Source organism: Sus scrofa, chromosome 5, assembly GCF_054392235.1.
Source record: "Sus scrofa isolate SSC_HxYL_T2T_F1_AM1 chromosome 5, Sscrofa_HxYL_maternal_Yorkshire_Landrace_v2.0, whole genome shotgun sequence".
Taxonomy (NCBI): domain Eukaryota; kingdom Metazoa; phylum Chordata; class Mammalia; order Artiodactyla; family Suidae; genus Sus; species Sus scrofa.
Window position 1 is genome coordinate 86556236 of NC_139387.1, and position 26487 is coordinate 86582722.

General features: G+C 43.4%; 1 protein-coding gene, 1 long non-coding RNA gene and 1 other non-coding gene across 38 annotated transcripts in view; 1 reads left to right on the top strand and 2 right to left on the bottom strand.

The window, feature by feature from the left end:
* KANSL2 (KAT8 regulatory NSL complex subunit 2) overlaps positions 1 to 19143 on the bottom strand; it is a 33410-nt gene extending 14267 nt beyond the window's left edge. For 12 of the 35 annotated variants that reach the window (XR_014845240.1, XR_014845238.1, XR_014845247.1 and 9 more), the window contains exons 1-7: positions 9683 to 9730; positions 8849 to 9107; positions 7251 to 7429; positions 6530 to 6644; positions 2160 to 2323; positions 1793 to 1959; positions 558 to 654 (exon numbers count right to left, since the gene is read on the bottom strand). Coding sequence is in view for 16 of the 35 variants with exons in the window: in XM_005664182.4 (XP_005664239.1) it covers positions 558 to 654; positions 1793 to 1959; positions 2160 to 2323; positions 6530 to 6644; positions 7251 to 7429; positions 8849 to 9099 (973 nt within the window). In the remaining 19 variants the exon portion in view is untranslated. 35 annotated transcript variants of the gene reach the window in all.
* The window catches only part of LOC146403513 (uncharacterized), a 59765-nt gene extending 37063 nt beyond the window's left edge, over positions 1 to 22702 (top strand). The window contains exons 2-5 of one of the 2 annotated variants that reach the window (XR_014804163.1): positions 8473 to 10048; positions 11499 to 12302; positions 15187 to 15318; positions 21828 to 22702. This is a non-coding gene — a long non-coding RNA (uncharacterized LOC146403513). The remainder of the gene's footprint in view (positions 1 to 8472; positions 10049 to 11498; positions 12303 to 15186; positions 15319 to 21827) is intronic. The other variant, XR_014804162.1, reaches the window with a different exon arrangement.
* LOC146403516 (small nucleolar RNA SNORA2/SNORA34 family) lies at positions 333 to 469 on the bottom strand. The gene has a single exon (XR_014804674.1). It is a non-coding gene; the product is annotated as a small nucleolar RNA SNORA2/SNORA34 family (small nucleolar RNA).
* Positions 22703 to 26487: the final 3785 nt, after the last annotated feature.

The window sequence follows — 26487 nt, forward strand, 5'->3', positions numbered from 1 at the left end:
TTTTGTGGTAATTAGATTTAACAGGGTTTTGTTTTTGGTTTTTGGTTTTTAGAGCCATATAAGTCCCCAGGCTAGGGGTCAAATTGGAGCTGCAGCTACTGGCCTATGCCATGGCTCATGGCAATGCCAGATCCTTAACCCACTGAGCAAGGCCAGGGATCGAACATGCACCCTCATGGATACTACTGGGTTCATTACCACTGAACTACAATAGGAACTCCCAGTATTATAATTCTAATGAACAAGTTAAATCAAGGATCTCTTAAATTTTGGAACCCCAATATTAATCAACTACAAATAAGTATTAGCCCACATCTAACAACCAATGTCTCAGATGTTTCTTTCTAATGAATTGACCATCACATTTCCAAAGTTCTGAAACAGCCAACAGACCATAGAAAGACACTTCTTTAGGCTCCTGCTTGAAACCAACAGCTTCCGCAAACTGCTGGCCTTGGTTCAGGGCCAAAGGAAAACAAAGACCTTCAATTAATTAAACTCACAGATCCCCACTAGCCTTCAGTCTAGCTAGCAAACTGAACAGAGTAAAAAGATACGAGTAAGGCAGTGTCTGGTCATTGGAAGAGACTGATTGGAACAACGAACATCATCCACAAAGGCCAAGCACCTCTGACTGGAACGAGTGGTATGGGCCTAAAATGTAGAAAACAGACAAAGTCAAAACAAACCCACAAAAGAATGTAACACTAATTATTTATGAGAACTCTTAGTTATACACATAAGAAAGGTACATCCTTAAAGCCCAGAAACTTCAACATTTAACAAATTTATTCACCAATACTCTACAAAAAGAAAAAAAAAAAAATTTAAACTCATGTCCAAACAATGAGTCAACCATAATTCGAAATACACTTCTGTCCATGTCATAAAAGTGGGATATACGGCCTAGTGTCTGGGGGTTTTATGGCCATGCCCATGGCTTTCAGAAGTTCCCAGGCCAAGGACTGAATCCAAGTCACATCAGTGACCCAAGCCACAGCAGGTCATTAACCACTAGGCCACCAGGGAATGCCAGCCTAAAGGTTTTCAAAAGATTTTCTTTTAGCATTTTTAAACTTTTTTTTTTTGCTTTTTAGGGTCCACCCACAGCATATGGAAGTTCCCAGACTAGGGGTCTTATAGGAGCCTACAGCTACCAGTCTATGCCAGAGCCACAGCAATGCAGGATCTGAGCCGCATCTGTGACCTACACCACAGCCCGAGGCAACCCCAGATCCTTAACCCACTGAGCGAGGCCAGGGACTGAACCCAAATCCTTATTGATCTTAGTCAGGTTCTTTAACCGCTGAGCCACGAAAGAAACTCCCTAAACTCTTATGTGTAGCCTTAAAAAATAAAAGAAATAAAAATGGAATAACTCTTACTGAAGCAGAGACCAGGGCCTTGAGAAACAAATTTAAGAATGATCATTTAACTCTGCTTATCAACCTTACTTCCTGACATTCACTATTATTCTTTCTGCCTTCTAAAATAAGAGACTAAAGCTAATATGTGTTCTGTGTCTGTTCTGAACTGAAGAATTTCTGAACCAAGTAACAGACATCTCTGGCAACCCATCAATATGTAGGTGGAAACAGAGCCCCGAGAAGGATCAGTGCAGGCACAGAAAAGATCAGAAGGGAACTAAAACCTGTGTCTCCGGACTTCTAGATAAGTGCTCTTTTCAATATAGCCCATGTTCAATAAGTCGGATTTCAATTCCCTTCAACAATTACCCTAACTTTGTAAATATAGCACATGTATACACCTTAGAGCTATATACACAAATCACCTGTTGGGCGGCACCATCTGTGGCCAGCATTCTGCGTTCTTTCAGCTGCCTGTGTAGTAAGGCTTCCACTCCATAGCGCTGACGATATCGCCGAAGACATTTTAGACGCTTTAAATTCTCTCTTTCTTTGGCCAGAAGTCCCTCTGGGCCAGTCAGAAGACTACTACCTGGAAAGTCACAAGAGTCAAGATGTTAACTGCCAAGCAACCAGTAAAGGATGCCTCTCCAAATTAACAAGAAGTAAACAGGGAAATCTCTGCCCATACCTGAAAGTTTCAAGACAGGTAACAAGACAGAAATTAACCTAACCACAACAAATTCACATGCTAAACCCACAACAGTTTGTTAGAACTGGCATAAAACTTGCCTAGAGCTTCATGTTCCACTTTGCGATTGTGTAAGTAACGTCGCTTCTTCTCTTTGAGCAGATGCTGAAGTCGTTTAAACTGGTCAATGTACAAAGACTGCAAACGAATTAACTTCTCACGCATAATTAGGGCCACTTCTTCTGCTGTGTAGACACCAGCATGTCTAGAATAAAACAGGATTCAACAAAGCATAAGAAAGCAAATAAAACTCAAGCTTAAAAGGAGACAAAATTTAGACTTATGTTTGCTATTCAACAAGCAGTCGGTGCTAAGACAATCACCTCATTAAACAGGAATGTTTTCACATAGCATTTTACCACTAAAGTTCTGTTATTAAAAAGCAAAACAACAAAAAAAGAAAATTCCCAAGTATGGACGCTAATATATGATTTCACTGTATGGGGAAGTGGAAATGTTTATTTTCCCTAGTTATCTGCATTGTGTTTAAATAGGAATGAAGATATAGAATACTTAAAATTTTTAATTTACATCCTTGTTCTATTTCATAGTGTAGAAAAATCACTTACCAATCAGGACAGCTTAAAAGTGTTTAATTTAGTAACATGTATCTCAATATATTTTAATTAAAGTACAAAAAGTAACAAATAGGAGTTCCTATTATGGCTCAGCAGGTTAAGAACCCAACTAGTCAACTAGGTTTGATCCCTGGCCTTACTCAGTGGGTTAAGAATCTGGTGTTGCTGTAAGCTATGGCACAGGTCACAGATGCAGTTCAAATCTGTTGTTGCTGTGCCACAGGCCAGCAGCTGCAGCTTCAATTCAACCCCTAGCCCAGGAGCTTCCATATGCTGCAGAAGAAGCTCTTAAAAAAAAACAAAAAAACAAAAAAAAACACTATTGATTTTTTTTTTCCGGCCGCCCTGCCACGAAATTTCTGGGCCAGGGATCAGGTTGCCTAAGTCATAACCCAAACCTCAGATGTGGGAATGCCAGATCCTTAACCCACTGTGCCAGGCCAGGGATTGAACCTGCATCACAACGCTCCTGGGACACTGCCAATCCTGTTGCACCACAGCAGGAATTCCACAACTTCTAATTAAAAAAAAAAAAAAAAAATCTGGGAGCTCCCTTTGTGGCTCAGTGGTTAACGAATCCAACTAAGAACCAGGAGGTTGCGGGTTTGATCCCTGGCCTTGCTCAATGGGTGGGGGATCCGGCACTGCCGTGAGCTGTGGGGTAGGTTGCAGATGCGGCTTGGATCTGTCGTTGCTGTGGCTGTGGCGTAGGCTGGCGGCTACAGCTCCGATTCGACCCCTAGCCTAGGAACCTCCACATGCCATGGAAGCAGCCCATGAAATGGCAAAAAGACCAAAGGAAAAAAAAAAAAAAAAATCTGCATTTTGGAGTTTACACAGGCCCTCGAAATACCAGTCACAACGGCTGACCTATGTCCTCAACTCATTTCCTTGACAGTATCTTCAAAATACAGCACCCTGAGTTAACCTTTAATTGCCAAATATCTAGATACACATCAACTTTAAGATTGGAGTTCCCATTGTGGTGCAGTGGAAACAAATCCTACTATTATCTATGAGGATTTGGGTTCAATCCCTGGCCTCTTTCAGTGGGTCTGGGATCTGGTGTTGCCAGGAGCTCTGGTGTAGGTCACAAATACAGCCTGGATCCCATGTTGCTGTGGCTGGGGTGTAGGCCTGCAGCTGTAGCTCCAATTGGACCCCTAGCCTGGGAATTTCCATATGCTGCAGGTGCAGCCCTAAAAAAAACAAACGAACAAAAACACACACACACACAAAAACACAAAAAAAAAACCCCACGAAAAAAACTTTATTATACTTTGCCACCAAATATGAATAGGAACTTTAAAAAAATATATTCTAGTGATTAATGAGACCACATAAGCAAATAAGTTAAATGGCAGTTTAATTAAAGAAGGTTTCCTGCCTCTGATTTTAGTAACTCAAATTTAAGAGATTAACTACAGGAGTCCCTGCTGTGGCACAGGAGATTAATGATACTGCTTGTCTCCATGGTGTTGCCAGTTTGATCCCTCACCAGGGGCCAGCACAGTGAGTTAGGAATCCAGCTTTGCCGCAGCTGTGGCATAGCCCACAGATATGGCTTGGATTCAATCCCTGGCCCAGCATTCCAGTGAGCTATGATTTAAGTTGCAGATGTGGCTCAGATCTGGCATTGCTGTGGCCAGCAGCTGCAGTTCCAATTCAACCCCTAGCTCAGGAACTCCCACATGCAACAGGTGCAGTCCTTAAAAAACAAAACAAACAAAAAAACCCATTTTTTTTGGTTCCATTTGTCTTGTGTAATCATTATAGACACAGAGTAAGCTAGACATACACCTTGACTTACTATTTTATTTTGACTGAGTAAAAGTTATTTCTGCTATTTAAAAGGTAATACAGTAGTTCTCACTGTGTCACAATAGGTTAAGAATCCAACTGCATGAGAGTTCCCATTATGACTCAGTGGTAATGAACCCTACTAGTATCCATGAGGAGGCAGGTTTGATCCCTGGCCTGGCTCAGTGGGTTAAGGATCCTGTGTTGCCATGAGTTGTTGTGTAGGTCACAGATGTGGCTCAGATCTGACGTTGCTGTGGCAAGGCAGCAGCTACAGGTCCAATTCAATCCCCAGACTGGGAACCTCCATATGCGGTGGGTACAGCCCTTAAAAAAAAAAAAAAAAAAAAAAAAAAATCCAAATGCAACAGCTTGGGCCACTGGGGAAGCACAGGTTCCATCCCCAGCCCAGCACAGTGGGTTAAAGGATCTGGGCAGTGAATTAAAGGATCTGTAAGTCACAGCTGCAGCTCAGATTCAACCCCTGGCCCAGGAACTTACATATGCTGCAGGTGTAGCCATTAAAAAACAAAATTAGTAAAATAAAAATGCATATATATTTGGTTCCAGTTGGTGTAATCGCCAGGTAAGAAGGGCTGACTATGGTACTTGGGCAGCCTTGGATTTTGGCACTTGAGGCAGATCCTAGAATCAGTCCCCCTCAGATTATAAGGAACAACTGTACTTTAGTAGGCCAAAAAATTTTTTTAATAATATCACTGGGATAATTAAGGGAAGCTTTGTATTTCATTGCCTAGTAGCTGAGCACATCTGGGGCTTTATTTTCTCCTTTGAATGCTCCCTTTAGGAAAAACCGACATTAAGTATACCAGTCCTTTTTAACATTTAACATTTTTTTCATAAAATTAACTGGTATTCTGGTTTGTACAGTGATCTCCTGTAAATCAGACAGAACATGTCCCCTGGAAACTGATCCACTCTAGATTACTACTGACAAAATCAATTTTCTGGACCTTCAAAACTGAGTGTTTACCACACCAAAATACAGTCACTTTGTGTGCCAAACAGCAGTTTGGCATTTCTGGAACAATGGAGGGGGGACAAGGCGGTATGTATATATATGTGTGTGTGTGTACACACACATGCGTGCATGCGTGTTTGTATGTATGTATGTCCTTGCTATAAAGTTTCTACTTAGAGAATCCTTCTAGAAACTTTCCTTCTCAAATTATTTTTATGGACTTTCCATACAACTACCTCCTGAATACCTGACTACACTTAGATTACTTATATAGATGAATTACTCTACTGAGAAAATGTAACCCTAAGTGACTTCTTATAAATTTTAGAATCCAAGGAATGAAGAAAATGTTATTCTAAGAATGTGTTAAACAGTTAAGTCAGGAAGTTCATTACCCCCCACTATTTAGAGTTCTTCCACTTAAACTGTCAGTAGAAAGTGTTAAGATACAGAAGTCAGAAAGAAAACAAAAACAAAAACCTAAGCTAAACCCAAGCCACAAGACATAGAAATGTGAGATTTTGGAGTGGTCTACAATTCCTCAAGTGATCATGAGTTAAGCAGGATCTTAGTAAGATATAATTAGGTTGATTACTCACTGCTGGGTTTCTAAATCAGTTCTCTTTTTTAGACATGAAACCAAAAGCTCCTGCACACCTTTTAATTTTCCTTAAACAAATAAATACATAAAACAGAACTTAGGGGAAAAAAAGTACTCAAATATAATCACTTTATTATTCCTGAGGTTTAAGCCAAGAACCAATTCACATCAATTTTCTCCTCTCTAACTTGATCTCTACCCATCTCCCCCCCCCCATGTCCAAAAACTTTTCCAAATTACAAGACTCCTAAAAAAGAATCAAATCCTGCCCTGAAGGAAGCAAGATGGTGATGAACGATGACACACTTTAATATGCAGAAGCTATTTTGCTCGCCAACAGCTAAGCTATTTTCAACCCTCCTGGTTATTAATCCATTAACAGCATGCAGTACTATATTCCACATACTAAACACTAAAACATTTAAAGCCTTATGTGGAGTTACAACTTACTTTAGGGGATCTTCTTGATCACTGTCTATGCTATCAGCTTCACTGTCAGGGTCACCTCTCCATGTCTGATCCACAGTAATGGGTTCCTGCTCCCCATCACTCCAGCTGTCTTCATCTGAGGCAAGGAAGGGAGAGCAGCCATTAAGACTTCCCACCTCTGTAACTCCACCACACAAAACTAGATTAACCCAAATCTTAAATTAGAAAAACTTAGTACAGAGGCACTGGCAAATAAAAATCAGGCATTGTCACTGCCGTAGCTTGTCACTGCTGTGGCGTGGGTTCGATCCCTGCCTGGGAACTTCACGCTGCAGCCAAAAGAAAAAAAAAAAAAAAAAAGAAAAGAAGAAAAGAAGGAAAAAAAAATACACCCCAAATATGAATACCTAAAACATTAATGAATTAACTATGCTCTCAAAACAGAAAGGCCAACTCAAAATGATTGTTTCCTGAATTACCTTACCTAACAAAGATGTTAAGTGTAAAAACAGCAATGAAGGAAGCAGTCATAAACTCAAGAAAGTAAACCTAAGCAGATACTACTTAAAACCAGAAAGATTAGTGAACAACACGGCATTCCTGAATTCTCACCAAAGGGCAAATGAATTAACAATAATACTATTTTTATCAAGTGCCAAATATGTTCAAGGCACTGTGCTAAACCAAATTATATTTTTTGTTAACTTTCTTCCTATTTTCTCACCCTAAAGAAGTTTCTTACCCAAAATTCGGCTGGCTTCACTTCGGCTACTTTCTGGAGTCTGAGACCCCAGCTCTGTCTTAGCATATGAGCTCAGCTGGCACAAGAGTGTTTCACCCACAGGCCCTGGATTCGTCTTCTTCATTTGAGCATGAAGTGCTAGAGCATTCCTACGGGCATGTTCAGCACAGAAGGACACCCTAAGGAGATAAAATATTCACGTTTATACTCAGGTTCCTTCCTGAAGGAGTTCAGTGATTTTTAGAGACACTGATCATTAGATTATTTTCAGGAAACTAAAATGACCATTGTCTTCATTTATAAATTAAAAATGTCAATGAGGCAAAATAAATTAACTGGCCCAAGACCAACTCATTTGGTATTACTAAAGGGAAATGCAGGTAACAAAACCTAGTGCTCTACCCATTAAACAAAACATTCCAACTATAAAAACGCTGACATTTCACAACATCATCAGAGATCCACTTCCATCTTTCAAACTGGTTCTGGGAGCTCCCATCGTGGCGCAGCAGAAACTAATCCAACCAGGAACTGGAGGTTTCAGGTTTGATCCCTGGCCTTGCTCAGTGGGTTAAGGATCTGGTGTTGCCACGAGCTGTGGTGTAGGTCAAGACAAGGCTCGGATCCTGAGTTGCTGTGGTTGTGGTATAGGCCGGCAGCTGTAGCTCCATTAGACCCCTAGCCTGGGAACCTCCATATACCATGGGCGCAGTCCTAAAAAGACAAGGGGGAGAAAAAAAAAAAAAAAAAAAAAAGCCTGGTTCTGGAAGGCAACTCTACATTTTACTTCAGTATCAATCCACTGTAGGTAAAAGGATATGAGACACAATTTTAAAATCAAAAGATACAGACAGAATTATCTATGTTTCTGCATGGATACTTTTGCTTAATTGATGAAAACCATTAAGTCTTTCCAAGAAGAATACACACACATAAAACGTGCATGGCCAAAAGAGCCATGCAACCTAAGGTTAAGAATAACCCAGAGGGAGTTCCCCTTGTGGCTCCGGTAACAAACCCAACTAGTATCTATGAGGAAGTGTGCTAATCCCTGGCCCCGCACAGTGGATTAAGGATCCAGCATTGCTGTGAGCTGAGGTGTAGGTTGCAGAGATATGGCATGGCTGTGGACCTCTAGTCTAGGAACTTCCATATGCCTCAAGTGCGGCCCAAAAAGGAAAAAGAAAAAAAGAAAAATCTAGAGTGTCCCTTTATTTTACAGGTACCAGAAAAGATCCAAAGACATTTAACGAAGTGGCCCAACTGAGAGTGGTCTCCTTCCAGTTTTCACCATTTTAAAAAGTTCTCCAAGGATATATCCATAACCTCAATGTTACAAGCATGTGACCAAAGAACTGGCCAGCTATTTCCCAGCCCACATCACTTAAAATCTAAAAGAACAGAAGTTCCCTGTACTTTTGTGGCAGGCTGCAGGTTAAGGATCCCGCGTTGTCACCACAGCAGCTGGGGTCGCTGCTGTGATGCTGGTTCCATCCCCGGGCCAAGAACTTCCACATGTCATGGACATGGCCCCCAAAAAACAAAAACAAAAACCCACAATGAAAAACATAAAAGTACAGATATCTATACATATATACCCGTCTTTCTTCTCAGGCTTCGGAGCAGCACAAGGACATCTTTTTCCATTCTTTGTGGATATATAACTGCACTGCTTGAAAGGTGCATTCTTGTCTTCAAGGATATGCTTAATGCAAAACTCCTGCCCCTCCAGACGAGGCTGCGAGCATGGGCGATGAGTAAACGAACAAGACAAGGGCTCCTGAGACCTGGGCACTGGGGTGATCCTTCCCCGATTGGTCGGCAAGACGTGGATCCGAATCCTGTTCATACCAAAACCTGCAGGGTCACACAAAAGATCAAAAAGCCCTTCCCGAAAATTCCTGCCCCACAGTAACCAGGCAGACGGCGCGTGGCTTCTAAAAGACAAGCGGAAGTCACGCTCCTTAACTCCCTCCGCCCAGGTCTCCCAGCCCAAGCCTCCCCGGGCATTAGTGAATTTGCCTCACCTCAACTTCCCCCGCCAAGGCCGCCCCACGCCGACCACCACCACGGAGACTGTACGGCCGCCGCACGAGGGGGCCGCGCCACCGCCCGCACGAGGGGGCCGCGCCACCGCCCGCACGAGGGGGCCGCGCCCGCGCCCCCACCCCCGTCTCCGCCTCCCGGCTCGCCGCCTTTGTCCCGGTCCGCCTGAGACCTCACGCCTGGGCCCTGCCCATCCTTGGCGGCGCCTGCAAGCGCCATTTTGTCCTAAGTCTCCGAGCACCGGAGAACCCAAGTCCTGGGAGATTATAAGAGGAGAGCGACCCTGACGTTGATTGAGGGAGCAGGGTAGCAGCTCTGAATGGGGAGAAAGGGCGAAGTAGCACCCCGAAGGCAAAGGCGAAGAGCAAGCAACGCCGCCATCTTACCTCCGCCGCGCGCCGCGCTGCTGCCTTCTGGCCGCGCCAGCCGCTTCTAACGCGGCCCCATTCCTTTCCCGGCTCCCACTCGCTGATTGGGCACGACGCCTACGCCTGTGCGTCACCATTGGCTGAGGCCAGCTACCTATCAAGTCTTAGGGGGCGGGGCGCTAAGAAAAGGCGCGGCTTGGGTGGCTGAGAAGAGCTGTCCGTCATCAACTTGCTCATGAAAGTGAGGCGGAGCTGAGTGCGGGCTCGGGGACCCGCTAGCAGCGCACGGTTTGTCTTTCCACCTCCCCGCATGGCTGATTTTCAGGTCGATTATGGCCGCTTTATCTGTGCACTAGGCCGCAGCTACACCACCACCGTTACACGGTAGGCACAAAATCGACAGGGAGGCCAAAGGATCGTGGTACATTTGACTCTTACTGTTTATACAGTAAAAGGCTTAGTTTTGTGAAAAGTTAATTTACGGAAACATTTTTTGAGTATTTACTGAGTCTGGAAAATTATGTATATAAACATTTCTTTTCAGAACAGTCCTAAAAAGTAGAAGCTATAATCTCCATTTTACAGATAAGATAACAGAGGAACAGAATAGGCTCGTATCTAGTAAACAGGGAATGGAGACAAATTTGAACCAGCCCTCATTCCTTTATTTTTTTTTTTTTTAATACTATTTCTGCCGCACCCGTGGTATATGGAAGTTGGTTGGCCAGGGAATCAAATCTGAACCAGAGCGTCTACCTACATCACAGCTGTAGCAACGCTGAATCCTTAACCCACTGTGCCAGGCTGGAATCACAGGCACCTGCAACAGAGACAAGCCAGATCACTAACCCACTGCTCTATAGCAGGAACTCCACGAACCATTCCCTCATTCTTTATCCCTTTATTCCTGGTCATACAGTGAAAGGCATTGGACTGAGACTTGGTAAATATGAGTTATGGTTGAGGCCTTGATTCTCTAAAATTCTGTACAATACCAAGCTAAATCATGCAGGTATATAGAAAAGGCAGGCACAATTCCAATTTTATCGTCCTTTAAGGCTTTTTAATTAAAGCATCTCTTCTTTCATCTCCACCACACCTCTGGCAGAAATAAAACAATTTGGGATCTTTTTTGCATCCCAAGCTTCACAAGCTCTCCTAGCTGTTGTCAGTTTCATTTAAGTAAGCTATTTTTCCACTACCAATGAGCAGGTGAGCATAGGGAATCTACAATGCTGGGGAACAGCAGTTTAGATAAAAAGAAGTGATTAAAACCAAAATAGGGGAGGGCTTAGAGGTGACTTTTCCCAGGGATTAGGGCAGTCCTAGAAGGCCCTTGCATGAGATTTGTTCATTCAGCAAATATTTACTGAGCACCTAAGTGCCAGCCAGTACAGATATAGAGAGAACAAGAAAGATAATCCTGCTCTTTTGGAGTAAACATTCTAGAGTAGTTTGGGATTACGGATGCAATACAACCATTAAATAGCAACTATGAGTTATATACATATGCTAACCCTCCCAACCCTCATTGGTTATAAACACCCTACAACTCAAAACTAGGGGAGGCAGCCACATTACAAAAAATTGGGGAATCTTCAACCTAATGAGGTGATATCAAAAAGCAAGAGTTTCTGCTGTGATGCAGCAGGTTAAGAATCCAGCATTGTCTCTGCAGTAGCTGGGATTTGATCCCTGGCCCAGGAACTTCCACATGCCACAAGTGTGGCAAAAAAAAAAAAAAAAAAAAAAAAAAACTAATGCTAGGACCCTGCACTTTCTGTAGTCATTGGGACAAACACTGAGAGTCATCCTTGACTTCTTTCTCTTCCAGCCTTATAGCAGGTCCTGCTGGTCCCAGCTTCAAGATATGTGACTCCTCATTACCTTCAGCATTTCCAACCTGGTCCAAGGGATTCTCATCTACTACCTTAATTATTGTGAGATTCTCCTTACCCTTGACTCCTTATAATCCATTTTCAACACAGCAGCTCAAGTGACCATTGTAAAACCTAAGCTAGATCATGTCACTTCTCTACTCACCACCTATCAATGGTGCTCTATTTCACTGTCTTTATGATGGTTTAAAAGGCCCTGTGGTATCCAGACTTCTGCTTCTCTATTCAATTTACTCTCTCCTCCTCGTCACTCAATTCCATACTAGCTACACTGACCTCCTTGCTATTTCTCAAACATGCCAGCATCTTCTCATCTCAGAACCTTTGCATTTGTTTCCTGGAATGATCTTACCCCAGACATTCCCATGGTTTGCTTTCCCCTCTTTCAGGTCCTTGTGGAACTGTAATTTCCTAAAGCCTTCTTCCCTAGCCATCTTATTTCCAACCAACAATCCTACTTACCTATATACACACACACACATACACTCACCATTCCACCTTCCCTGCTTAACATTCTACGAAGTGTTTGTCATCTAGCATATTATATTTTACTTATCTCCCCTATAACCAGAATGCAAATTCTATGAGGGCAAGATGCTTACTTTGTTTACTGCCATAGTCCCATCAGTAAACAGTATATAGCACTCGGTAGGTACTATGGATCAAACCCCCACCAGGACCTGAGCCACTACAGTGACAATGCTGGATCCTTAACCTGCTGTGCCACCGGGAAATCCCAGGTACTATTCTCTATTTTTTATTTATTTGCTTTTATTTTTTGCCACACTCTTGGGATATAGAAGTTTCGGGGCCAGGAATCGAATCCGAACTGCAGCTTTGACCTATGCTGCAGTGGCTACAACACCCAATCCTTAACCCACTGTGCTGTAACAGGAACTCCCACACTATTTTCTAAGGAAGGAATAAATAAAGGCAGGGAAGGGCCTGAAACTACTTTTCAGAAAAGGTGTATCTAGTTTTCAGTGTTAACTTCTTTTCATCACTGTGGTTTTTTGGTTATGCATTGGTTTTGAGTGTTACGTGAAATGAAGAAAGGGGGTTAGGATTCCACAGTGCAAAAAAGGTAGCACAAGACATGTGATGATCCATAAACCAAATCAATTCAGCAGAAGTAGGCCCAAGAGCTAGAGATTACAAGAAGCAGCTCTAAGGGAACCCACAGAAGTCGCAGGAAGGGCTTCAAACTTTCTACGGAATGTTGAATGAGAGCAATCAAGCCAATCTTATTAGCTCTCAAAAGCATCAGGGAGACCAAGATGACTGAAGATCATAAGATGAAACCTAGCTCTATACCAGTTAGTTTGACACATCCCTATAATGGGGAATCCAGTTGTTCAGAATTTGTATATTGACTTATGCTTCATCTATTCCAAGGAAACACCGCTGATATTATCTCTTCTACCAAATGCAAATCACTAAATTTTAATTTTATAGTGTCATTCATCCTCACCTCATTTACTACTTTACTTCTCTATTCTTCCATTCAAACCAGACCAAAATTCCTAAAATATCAGCAACTGCCACAAAAGTTTCAAGAGAGATACAGCCAACAAAAATCTTAACTTGTCTTATTTAATTTTTTGCTTTTTAGGGCCACACTCACGGCACATGGAGGTTCCCAGGCTATGGGTCAAATCGGAGCTATAGGTGCTGGCCTTCACCACAGCCACCGCAGCACAGGATCTGAGCCGCATCTGGGACCTACACCACAGCCCTCAGCAACACCAGATTCTAAGCAAGGCCAGGGATCAAACCTGCGTCCTTATGGATACCAGTCAGATTCCTTAACCACTGGACCATGATGGGAACTCCCTTGTCTTATTTTAGAAAATGGAGAAAGAATGAACAGAACTTAAGACTCAAGTGATCTTTTTTCTTAAGTGTTTAACGTTCTGTCAAATTTACCTTTTTCCGGAGTTCCAGTGGTGGCTCAGCTGTAATGAACCGACTAGCATCCATGAGGACTTGAGGGTTCAATCCTGGCCTTGCTCAGTGGGTTAAGGATCCAGCATTGCTGTGAGCTGTGTTGTAGGTCGCAGGTGCTCAGTTCTGGCATTGCTGTGGCTGTGGTGTAGGCTGGCAACTGCAGCTTGGATTGGACCCCTAGACTGGGAACTTCCCTATGCCATAGGTGTGGCCCTAAAAAGACAGGGGAAAAAAATTACATTTTTCCTTTTAGAGCTTTTAAACTATAGCTTTCTCCTTTTAAATTTGGGAACATTTTGGCATAAAAATTCTTTTCATTGAAATGTGTAATTTACAAGACTTACCTTGTGTATGTGGTTTTATTATGTCTCAAGAAAAAGGTATTTACTATCAGTTTTTCCAGGCACCACCAAGAAGGCTATAATTTTTTTTTCTTAGATTTTTTTTTTTTTTTTTTTTTGTCTTTTGTCTTTTGTTGTTGTTGTTGTTGTTGCTATTTCTTGGGCCGCTCCCGTGGCATATGGAGGTTCCCAGGCTAGGGGTTGAATCGGAGCTGGAGCCACGGGCCTACGCCAGAGCCACAGCAACGCGGGATCCGAGCCGCATCTGCAACCTACACCACAGCTCACGGCAACGCCGGATCGTTAACCCACTGAGCAAGGGCAGGGATCGAACCCGCAACCTCATCGTTCCTAGTCGGATTCGTTAACCACTGCGCCACGACGGGAACTCCTTTTTTAGATTTTTTAAAGAGCCAAGTATAAAATTATGAATCATCTGAAAATTTCCTAAGAGAGTACAAAGCTTGGCACACAGAGGGGGACTGTGTACAAGCTGACAGTTTAAAATCTGCCAAAAGGGAAATCCAACCTGCATTATCTAGGGCTGGAGTGATCTGATTCCTTCTGGCCATTTGAACATTTTACTGCATTTCAGTTTCTCCACATAGTGGACATACAGAATCCAATTTACTCAAGTACACTATTAAATATCAATTTGTCATATAAACCAGTTTCACCAGACAAAAGCCGAGAAAGGCAGCGGTCCAAATAGCTCAGGGAAAAGAGAAATAATTATTTGGCTTTACCTAAGTAACTTAGGGAGTAAGGCTTATAATGGGGCTCCTACATGGGGGGTGGCATTATTATAACATGCTAATGCATCCTTTGAAAGTAGATTTGCTATATTCTTATAGAAAAATATTCACGGAAAACCGCAACATGGTAATATTCCACTGCTATATCATAATTACAATACAGAGTGCTTTCCCTCCGTAGCTGGAAAAAGTGAAATGAAATGCCCACAGTAACGCAACCAGCATGATGACAATGTCAAGCTGGAGCCTCACTCTCCAAGCCCAAGTTCAGCACCCTGCCTATCATCTTTCTCTGTACATTTTCTGTGCTAAAAAGCGTAAGTATGACTACTGAAGTGTAGGACTCCTGGGACATTTTGGTAGTTGCTCATTATAATTACCTGGAGAATGGAGACAACATCTATATAATGCATTTCATTCCACTTGGGCTCAGTAACACATGTCTGCAGCTTGGGCAATGGTGTATTTGATGCTGATGCCAAAGTCCACAACAGAAAGGGACTTGAGTACCTTTGCACTGTGGTTTGGTTTTCTTAACCTTCCATCTTGCCTCCCCATGCATTTCCTTTCTGAAATTGAAGTCCTCTACCAGCGGACAGAAAATTTCTAAATAGCAATAACCCAGACCTCAAGTTTGCCAGCTGGACTCACCCATCAGCAGAAACATGCGTGGGGAATGACTTCTCAGAAACGAGTGCAGAGGCATCAAAGAGGTGAGGCAATAACTCCCTACTCGTATGTAATGGTTTCTTCTCCTTCGTGTTTTACAGCCTGCACTTGCTATCTTTCTCTCCTCCGAACACAAAATAATTTTTAGCAAAGAACGAGCTTAAGGAGAGAACAGCACACTCTCACAGGAGCTATCCTTCATGAACAAAAGTAAGGCGACTCATCAAGAAAATTCATATTTATGGTCAGAGTCAGAGCAGGTGTCATTAATTACCTGCCAAATCATTAATCGGCCAAGTGAGAAAATCTCATTAGTAATATCAATAATGGCCTGTACAGGACTGAATTTTCTTTCTTCTAAAATAAATTTCCCCCCCAAAAAAATAAAATAAATTTCCCAAGGGCTATCCAGTGAGAATCTTGGAGGGGAGAAATCTACCAAAGTAACCCAGAAGCACTGAATACAGGCAATTGGCCACAAACCCAACAATTTGGATTTATTTTATTTTATTTTATTTTATTATTTTATTGCTTTTTAGGCCATACTCGAGGCATACAGAGGTTCCCAGGCTAGGGGTCAAATCAGAGCTACAGCTGCTGGCCTAAGCCACAACCAGATCAATGCCAGATCCGAGCCATGTCTGCAACCTACACCACAGCTCACAGCAATGCCGGATCCTTAACCCCCTAAGGGAGGCCAGGGATCAAAACCCGAAACCTCATGGTTCCTAGTCGAATCTGTTTCCACTTCATTTCCGCTGCACCATGACAGGAATTCCGGATTGATTTTAAAATTAGCATAGGATCATACTCCTGATGGGAAAATATTTGATTTATATGCAAGAGTTCAAGAAGTCAAGAAAACATACGTCATCATACCAGTCAGGTCCAACATCTTGGGCCACCGTCTACTTCTGATCTAGTCTTCTTATCCTAGTGTAGTTTCTCCTCCATGCAAGCATTGTTTTAAAATGATTTTGAGGTCAGCAATCCTCTCTATAAACCAGTCCAGTGCAGGGCCCTTTTTTAAGTGGGAAAATATGAATCTGAGAGTCAATTCCCTTTAGTTTTACTGCATATGAGCTAGTTAAGAGTACCTGGTGAGACTCTTCCTTCTAGCTTGGAAATAGTCCTTTTAAATTATGTCCTTTTCATTTTGCATGATCCCCTGGTCACAGGTTCTGGGGCATCTGATCTTCATTCAAAAATAGATCATTGAGGAGTTCCCGTCGTGGTTCAGTGGTTAACGAATCTGACTAGGAACCATGAGGTTGCAGATTTGATCCCTGGCCTTGCTCAGTGGGTTAAGGAGCTGGCATTGCCACAAGCTGTGATGTAGGTTGCAGACTCAGCTCGGATCCCGAGTTGCTGTGGCTCTGGCGTAGGCTGGCGGCTACAGCTCCGATTAGATCCCTAGCCTGGGAACCTCCATATGCCGCAGGAGCGGCCCAAGAAAATGGCAAAAAGACAAAAAAATAAATAAAAAATAAAAAATAGATCATTGAGATAAACTTTAGAAACAAGCTTAGAAAGTCCTTTTAGATGATCAGTTAAACTTTGCAACAATATAATAGCAAAGAACTACCTAGGAAGTAAATCTTACTGAATACTGACCACAATCAACAGAATTAGATTAACAGATTAACAGATGTCCATTGAAACATCTCTTTTGCTCACTTTTATCAAATATAGCCAAACTAAGACTAATTTATTTGCCAATTAAGTTTGGTCTCAACAAACTTGACCGATGATTTATATAAATATAATTGATCATATAGGATTTTCTAAAAAATTGGCTTTGCTAGAACTTTTATAAGGAATCTCAGACTTAGCTGTTAAAAGCCATCTCAGAGCTTTTAGGAAAGACATGCCTAGGGCTTGTCATAAATTTTGTTTTAAAGATTTAGGTGAGGAGTTCCCATCGTGGCTCAGTGGTTAGCGATCCGACTAGGAACCATGAGGTTGAGGGTTCGATCCTTGGCATCGCTCAGTGGGTTAAGGATCTGGTATTGCCGTGAGCTGTGGTGTAGGTCGCAGATGCGGCTCGGATCCCTCGTTGCTGTGCCTCTGGTGTAGGCCATTGGCTACAACTCCGATTAGCCTGGAAATCTCCATATGCCAAAGGAGCGGCCCTAGAGAAGACAAAAAAAAAAAAAAAAAAAACCAGCTGGAAATTAGCCCCCAAAAGGTAAAAAACTTCCAAAGTAAATAAAATAATGAGAAATCCGGTGTATCTTCACTCTCTAAGAAAGTGAGAGTAAGACATCTATCCACAGTAAATACATTTGTAAAAATTAATAAATTAAAAAAAGATTTAGGTTAATTCCCCCCTTTTCAAAATCCCAAAATGCCTTGAGATTTCTGCAGGCTACCTACAAGGTGGCCTCCCTAATTTATCTGACAAAGCTGCTGGGAACCTAAGAGTTTGCAGTCAGTCTTTGGAGGGATCAGATAAAAGAGAGAAATATTTCAATTCTGCTTAGAAAAGTACAATTTACCAAATTGCTTTAAGTCATAATTAGCTTAAGGGGAAGAGTTTCTTTACACCTGGAAAAGAGAGATTAAAAGCCAGTACTATTTCAGGTAGAAACCATAAAATTATAACCATATTTGCCAGTTCACTCAGTCCAATGCAACTAATCTTTTTTTTTTTTTTTTTTTTTTTTTTTTTTTGTCTTTTTGCCTTTTCTAGGGCCGCTTCCCGAGGCACATGGAGGTTCCCAGGCTAGGGGTCTAATCGGAGCTGAAGCCGCTGGCCTACGACAGCGGCCACAGCAACTCGGGATCAGAGCCGAGTCTGCTACCTACACCATAGCTCACCGCAATGCCAGATCCTTAACCCACTGGGTAAGGCCAGGGATGGAACCCGCAACCTCACGGTTCCTAGTCGGAGTCGTTAACCACTGAGCCACAACAGGAACTCCAAATTAAGATTTCTTAAAAGATGTTTTCTCAAGCTTGCTTTTTTTTTAATTGTATATGCAAAAAGAGCCAGTTTTGAACATTTCAAATCTCACCCAAACCAATATTCTCTGAAGTCTAAAGAATATTGTGGCCACGAAGCATTATAATAAAATATCATCCTTTTCTTAGAATTAGCCTCTTTCCGGTCAGACAAAATTTGCCCAAGAGGGCTCCACAGTGGAACCGAACCAGAATTTCCTATTTCACAAGGCAGAATGGCCATCACAAATGACAATACAGAACATAAAAATACAAATCACACCGGCATGGCCATCGTAATCAGACACTCCCTTTAAATTCAAGATTGTAGTCTCAGAAAACCTACAGAGACAAGGAACATTCAGATCCAAGTACTAATAAACAAACAAACAGAAGTGTCTTGGGTCTTCAAAGATTTCAAAGGGAGGAAAAGAGGCCAGCTTGAGAGAAGAAAGGAAGGCAGAAAGTGCAACAAAGTCTCATGTCCCTTACCCCGTCGGGGCACTCTGGCCAGTCGTCTTCATCAGGAGACCGGGGACCAAAGGGTCCAAAGGGACCAAAGCTGCCCTGGCTCATGTTTTACTCCACCTAGAAGCTGATGGCAAGTGCCAAACTTCAGCTCACACTTCCTTCCTGGTGCCTCTCTCCTGGCCTCTCCCATCGAGGCGGGCCCTGCAGGGCTCCCCACCGCCTCCATGTTGCAGTCCTCAGGCCCCCAGCCACCAGCCTGCGTCCTGCACCTTGGCCCGCGCAGGCACGGGTGGCGGTGGAGTTCCCGAAGCCCATCGCGCCGCCTGCGGGGGAAGCGGCTCTCGGGAGCTGGCAGCTCCAGATCCTGGGAGCGGAAAGGAAGGCACTGGGCAGCTCCTAGAGCAGGGGTCTCCTGGCGAGGGCCGTGCGGCGCCGGGAGACGCAAGGGGACCGCCCCCTTCGGCGGCAGACCTCAGCCGACCTGGGCGGGGCCAAGTAGGGCGGGTTGGGGAGGAAACCTCCAGGTACGCGCCTGGCTCCGCCCCTCCCTGCTCTGCGACCCGGCTGGACCCACCCTTCGCCTCCGCAGCCCTGGAGCCGGCCAATCCACAGCCTTCTGCGGGCTCCCAGGCGGAGCATTGGTTGTCGTTAAGAGGGGGCGGGAGTTTAAAGAGAGTTTGGGGGCTGAGGGGTGTGGCCGGCGGAGGCTGGAAGGGGAGGCCGTGTGGCAGAGGATGCCCACCTGCCCGTCCTCCACATCCTCTTTGCCTTTTGTTTTCTTTTCTTTCCTCATGCCCCCTCCCTGCACCAGGATGTGGGGAGAAGAGGAAGTGGCAGGGAACACCTGTTTTGAGCTCAATGGGCACCCAATAAATGTTGTAGACTGCAGCCAACACTGAAATCCATTTTTGCTTTAATAGAAAGCCACTGCAGTTCTGATCCCCCATCCAAACTGGCTAGTAAACCAACATACATAAAGTCTTCCTTCCCCAGGTTGGTCATATTAACCTATTTCACTTTAAATATCTGCCGCAATTTGACGACCTGGATCCAAAGCCCGAACTCTGATTTAATGACAGAACTGTGAATTTACACGGCATCTTTCAACCTAATAGTTGGACAAGTATTTCTGGAGTCAGGCTGTCTGAATTAAAATTCTTGCTCTGCCCCCTTAATAGCTGTGTGACTTCAGCAAAATTACTTAACCCAGGAGTGTAGTTGTTTTACCTATAAAACGGCAATGACTCAGATACATGCAAGGCATCTAACACAATGCCTGACCCAAAATAAATGCTAGTTCTCTTTTTTCTTAAATCTGTTAGAAGTAAGTACTAATTCCCTGATGGTAAGAACTATCCAATTTATCAAAATGTCCTCCTGGCTCATAGGACAGACAATAAATGTTGTGCAAGATGAATTCAAGCCAGGAATTAAAACTCCATTTTAAATCTATTTAATATTTATAGAGAGCCTAGCCTGTGCCAAATCCTTTGTTAAAATTAAGTTCCAGAAATTCAAACATGTGGGATACCATCTAACCAGGCAGGCAGATTATAAATAAATGAATTACCAATATAGCAGGGATGCTACCAGAGGAATACAGGGAGTCCAGAGGATGCTGGAATACTGGTGAAAAGGCTTTCCTAAAACCATACAACTGTGTTTAGAGAAAATCTTGAACCAGAACCAAGGCCCTGGATGACTGAACATGATCTTTGAAGCAATGGTGAGGATCAGGTAGTCCTATTATTCAGGATACAAAAGATACACCAGACCACATTTGAAAATTAGGTATACTTGGGCAAGCGCTAAAATGGTGATTAACTCTTAAGCAAAGAGGGTGTTTTTCAGTTGTTTCGCTTCTAGAAGCACTGCGTCTCTACCTTGGCCTCCACCACCTTGTTTCATTGGCTGGGCCCATAAAATACAAAATCAGTGATGGAGAAAGGGGGAAACACTCAAACAGCTGAAAGAAACGCTCTTGCTTATTTTTCTTCACTGTGTGACTCTGGATTCCAGTGTCACTTGGAAGAAAGAGAAAACCAGACCCAGACTTCCAGAAAATGGCCTAACGCTCACAGCTAGGTCTTCATGCTCTCCTGCTAAAGACGGTTTCACAGAACATCAGTACAGAGATGGTCACTCAGTAACTATGAGGAAGGAAGACCAAAAATAAGAGCCCACTCAGTCATCTTGTCTGAATGTGACAAAAACGAAGTCACTGACAAACCAAAAGCCACCCGACATCATCCAATCCTGACTAATTTGAGTAGCTCAATCATACATGACAATACTCAGTAACAAGGAGCAGGCTTTCCTCCTTTTCTGTCCCTTTTTAAAACCAGGAGGCACGCAGAGCACTTCCTCTCCCATTTCATTGGCCAGAATAAGATCATGTGCCACCTCCTGATCCAGCCACTGGGAAGGTGAATAGGATGCTTATAATTGACCCTGATACGTTACAGTTTGCCCCTGAGTCATGACAGCACCAGAATAGATACCCGAACAGAACTGGCCAAAAAAAAAAAAAAGGGGGTTGACAATTAATAGCTTCTTAATCAGTAGTTGTGGTAGATATTACAAATGTGCTCCAACATCCAGTTGTCTTCTAGAGTAGGTGTCCCACCCCCTTGAAGATGTGCATATCGACATGTGGCTAGCTTTGGCCAATGAGATGTGAGTAAAAGTGAAATATGACTTAGAAGCTCCCTGAGTTCTGGCCTCCTGGGAGTTAGCGGTGCAGGAGATTTATTGTGGGTAATTGCTGAAAGATACTGGGGAGAGCAATCGGCAGTAGGCAGGGGAAGCTCTTCAGGCTGCATTGCAGGTCTGACATCCATGGGGGAACTAAAAAGAGGGATCTATAAGGAGGACTGGGTTAGGAAGAAGCTCAGACTGTGATGCAGCTCTGAGAAAGTCTGAGCCAAGGCCAACAGAACTTCAGACGTAGATTACTTGTAAGGGTAGGGGTAGTCCCATGCTGGGCAGAGATGACCAGGCACAAGTAACCCAGCTGGGCTGCAAGCTGCCCAAAGAGATCTTCACCTCAGCTTGACCACAATAGCAGGTCCCAAAGGCGCAAAGACCTGGCGACTGTCGCCTTACTTCACTCCCTCACAGCAATTTCTCTCTCTCGAAGGGAAATCTGAGCAGCATCTCCAAGCCTACCACAGAAGAAGCTCTTGATTTCAAGTGTTGGATTCTTCAGCTACAAGGACTCAGGAAGAACATGTGAAGGAGATGGATCCTCCATCAGCCTTGATCCCTAAGTCACCGCATCAGGCAGATTCCCACCCACACCCACACTGAGCCTACAGCATGAGCAAGGAAGAAACTTCTATTGTGTTTAAGTCACTGAGATGTGAGGGTTATCATAATATACCAGTATATATATCATAACACACTATATTTGGATGTTTTCTTTCTTTCTTGATTAGTCTTGTTATAGATTTGTCCATTTTATTGGAGTTTCGGAGTCCACTTTTAACTTTTTTACCATGTCTTTTTTTTTTTTTTTTGGTTTTCATTTCATTTATTTCCAGCCTTTATTATTTTCTGCTTTCTAATCTCTTTGAGTTTACCTTGTTATTTTTATAACTTCTTGAGTTAATGACCAAACTCATTTAAATCTGTCTTCTAAATAGAGCTTATGCTGCATCCCCAAATTTTATTTCATATTTTCACCATTGTTCAGTTGTAAATACTTTGTAACTTCCATTACATATGAATCCATGAATCACTGAGATCTTTTTTTGTATCCAAATGAATTTTTAAAATGTGTTAATGTTTTTACTACTGATTTTAATTTGTCTTGGAAAGAATTATCACTTTAAAAGTGATGGTTTGAAATATATTGGGACTTCCCTTTTCATTCTCCATGTTTAATATTTGAACATGTTTTAGAACATTTTCATATAGCATGTGATACTTATTCAGCCCATAAATAACATTTTTAATAGACAGTGTTGACTATATATATGTCATATGTCTCTGATTAAACTGTTAGCTCCTTGAGATGGTGTCCTACAATTTTTTTCTTTTACTGCACTGTGAGAGCAGATAAAATGTCTTTGAGTAAGTTTAAATGGACAGGGATGAGGGACGGGGAAAGAAAATCAATCATTGTAAAAATATATTTTAGCCTAAATGCCATTAGTAATCCTAGAACTTGTTTCCCACACAACTTATACCTTCTTTCTGAAAATAATCAAAATGAATTTTTGCACACTTACTGTGGGCCAGGCACAATGATGACTACATGAGTAACTTAGTTTAATCCTCAAAGAGATTAAATTAAAGCCTTAGGGAGTAGGTTTGATTGGGTGGTTCAGAGACTTAATAGGAAGATTGGGAACCAGACCCCGGAAGCAGTCAGGAAACAAGGGAGACTAAGCAATGGGGCCACTGCAGCCATGCTACACTGTGCCTGTCCACCAGGGGCCGCTACACCTGCCACGACCTCTACCCACCACAGCTGCTGTCACAAACCCAACCCCACCCTCACCTAACTACAGGTCACTCTGTTAGGATTAAAAGCCCCAGGAGGGAAGATCCAAGGTCAAATGCTATCTGGGGCCAGAGAAAAAAAGAAGCTGTCCTGCCTTCATTGAGAGAGAGATGGGGTAGCTCTGCTTCCCATCATGACTTAATCAGTAGGTGATTCACTCCAAAATTGAGAGAGGGTTCATTTTCTGAGGGTTTTTTTTTTTTTTTTTTAGGGCCACACCTGTGTCATATGGAGGTTCACAGGCTAGGGGTCCAATCAGAGCTACAGCTGCCCACTTATAGCACAGCTCACAGCTCATGGCAACACCAGATCCTCATCCCACTGAGCAAGGCCAGGGGTCGAACCCACAACCTCATGGTTCCTAGTCGGATTCATTAACTACTGAGCCACAACGGGAATGCCCCACATTCTTTTTATATATAAATTATTTTCCATCATGGTCTATCCCAGGAGATTGCATATTTTTCCCTGTGCTACACAATAGGACCTCATTGTCCATCTATTCTAAATATAATAGTTTGCATCTACTAACTCCAAACTCTCTGTCCATCCCACAGTAGACTTTTTTGGGAGTGATTGTGAAGTGCTGCAGGCTGTGCCAGGTCCTGACCACGCAGATATGCAAAGACAGGAGGCCAAAACTTAGGACCCTCAGGCTAGCAGGGAAAGAAATCTGCCATGGGTGTTTGGGGTTCTGTTGTATACACTCCCTAAAGGAGGTGACATGTGAGCTACATCTTTAAATATGAATGATCCAGCCAGATGAAGAAGACAAGGGGCCGTTCTAGGAGAGGAAGCAGCCACCCTCCACACTGCTGCCCATGTGTCTGTCTTTCCCAACACACCTGATCATATGGTTCTCCTTCTTTACATCCCAGCTTGGCTTCTCACTGCTAAGCTCTCAAGTGGGCATCCCACGTCTTTGTAACATCTGGCTCTTCCTCCTTTGTAGCTCCATCTCCAGTTCCTCCTCCTTCTGAGCACTGTGTTCTGAGACTCCAAACAGGCTGTCACCACCACACCTTTGCTCACACAGGTTCCCACGCCTGGCATGTCTTCCTCTCCTCCATCCTCCATTAGCCACCTTCACATTCAATCCTCAAGACCCATCGAATGTTACCTTCTTGACAAGTCTTCTATCTTCCCAGGAAAAAATCATTCCTCCTCCTTCTATCCTGTAGGTATACTCCTTACCACATTCCTTACCTAGATTCCCCTGCACAATAAATTGGACGCAATTCCCATCTATTGGCACAGAACGAATTTCTTTTCTTTTCTTTTCTTTTTCTTTTCTTTCTTTCTTTCTTCCTTCCCTCCTTTCTTTCTTTCTTTGGCTTTTTAGGGCCACACCTGAGGCATATGGAAGTTCCCAGGCTAGGGGTTGAATCGGAGCTGCACCTGCCAGCCTATACCACAGGCACAGCAACACCAGATCTGAGCAGCATCTGAGAACTATACCACAGGTCATAGTAATGCCGGATCCTTAATCCACTAAGCGAGGCCAAGGATCGAACCTGAATGCTCACAGATACTAGTCAGAATCATTTCCACTGTGTCACAATGGGAAACCCCAGAATGAATTTCTTATCCTCCATTGCTTGCCAGGGCCATACATGAGACCAGCTCAGCCTCTACCATTAAAAATAGGGACTTGAGATGTTCACTGGAGGCTCAGTGTGTTAAGATCTGGCATTGTCACTGCTGTAGCTCAGGTCACTGCTATGGTGCAGGTTCAATCCCTGGCCTGGGAACTTCCGCATGCCTTGAGTGCAGCCAAAAAATGGGGACTTGACCCTCAAATCCCCTCACTGAACGGTGCTGAGAAATGTTTCACCAACATGACTGGGTATTAATTACATTTAACAGGAGAATACCCATGGCAGCAAAAATGGAATGAGAGTATTTAAAATCAGCAACTTTTTTTCTCTCCCATTTGCCTTGTTATCAGGATCGGGCTGCTGGAGTAGTCACATCATGTGGTCACACACATCAAAAAATTGAGAGGGGAGTTCCCATCATGGCTCAGTGGGAACGAATCTGACTAGCATCCATGAGGATGAAGGTTCGATCCCTGGCCTCACTCAGGGAGTTAAGAACATTGCTGTGAGCTGTGGTATAGGTTGCAAACGTAGCTCAGATCTGGTGTTGCTGTGGCTGTGGCGTAGGCTGGTGGTTACAGCTCTGATTCGACCCCTAGCCTGGGAACCTCCATATGCCATGAGTGTGGCCCTAAAAAGACAAAAGAAAAAAAAAAAAATTGAGATGGGCGTTATCCACCCCATACCCATGTGAAAGTGCCCATGTGTACTTTTTCTGTAAGTAGATCATCCTCCACCAATGCCTTAGGCTCCACCCCCATGCTATCAAAAAAGACATCTCACGTCTATCGCTTTCCTCTTTTCCACAGAGCACATCCATTTTTACCTCTTCTCTGTCTCTCAGAGTGTGACTATCCCCCCTCCGCTGCTCCTGCTGCAGAAGTAAACTCTACTGCAGGATTCACTCCCCTCACTGCTCTTTCTAACTGTTCGCACTTCCCCACTTGATGGCAAACCTCTGTCTTTCCAGATCTACTCATCATGCGTATGTGTTGAGTATCTTCTGGGACCGCTGACACCTGGAATTCTTGTAAGGGGTGAAATAAATGAAATCTCTACCTTTCACAGCACTGTTAGATGTTGCTTCTTGCCACTGAACTCATCTTAATTGATATACTTGGTGACAGTCGTAGGCTGCTCTAGTTTTGACCTACCCAAGCGTTTCTTCTCCCTTCTTCCTTCAAGAGCCAAATTTTCCTTCAGGGAACTCTCCATCTCCCATTCAATGTGGTCCTGATGGGACGGGGAACCATGACAGCTCACCAAGGAGGAGAACTGGTTGAGGAGTGGGCTGTGATCCAAGCCGGGCCAATGCAGCTCTTTTCCGACAATCTGAATCTTGAGCCCAGTGACCCAAGCACGGAAAGCAATCAGGGGCTGAGTCATCCTGACTGCAGTTCCTCAAAGAGCCCGTGAGTGGAATCTCCAGCTCTTCCCTGGTTACTTTTCCCCTGAGGCCTGCTGTTAATTAAAACAGTTAAGGCAATTCACCAGCACCCAAATTCAAGGTATACATGATTTTGATAGTTGGACATACCCTTAGCTTTAAAAAAAAGCATTCATTGGAAGTTCCCCTGTGGTGCAGCAGGTTAAGGATCCAGAGCTGCTGCTAGTGTGGTGCAGGTCTCAATTGCAATGCAGGTTCAATGCCCGGCCCAGAAACTCCCACATGATGTGGGTGTGGCCAAAACCCC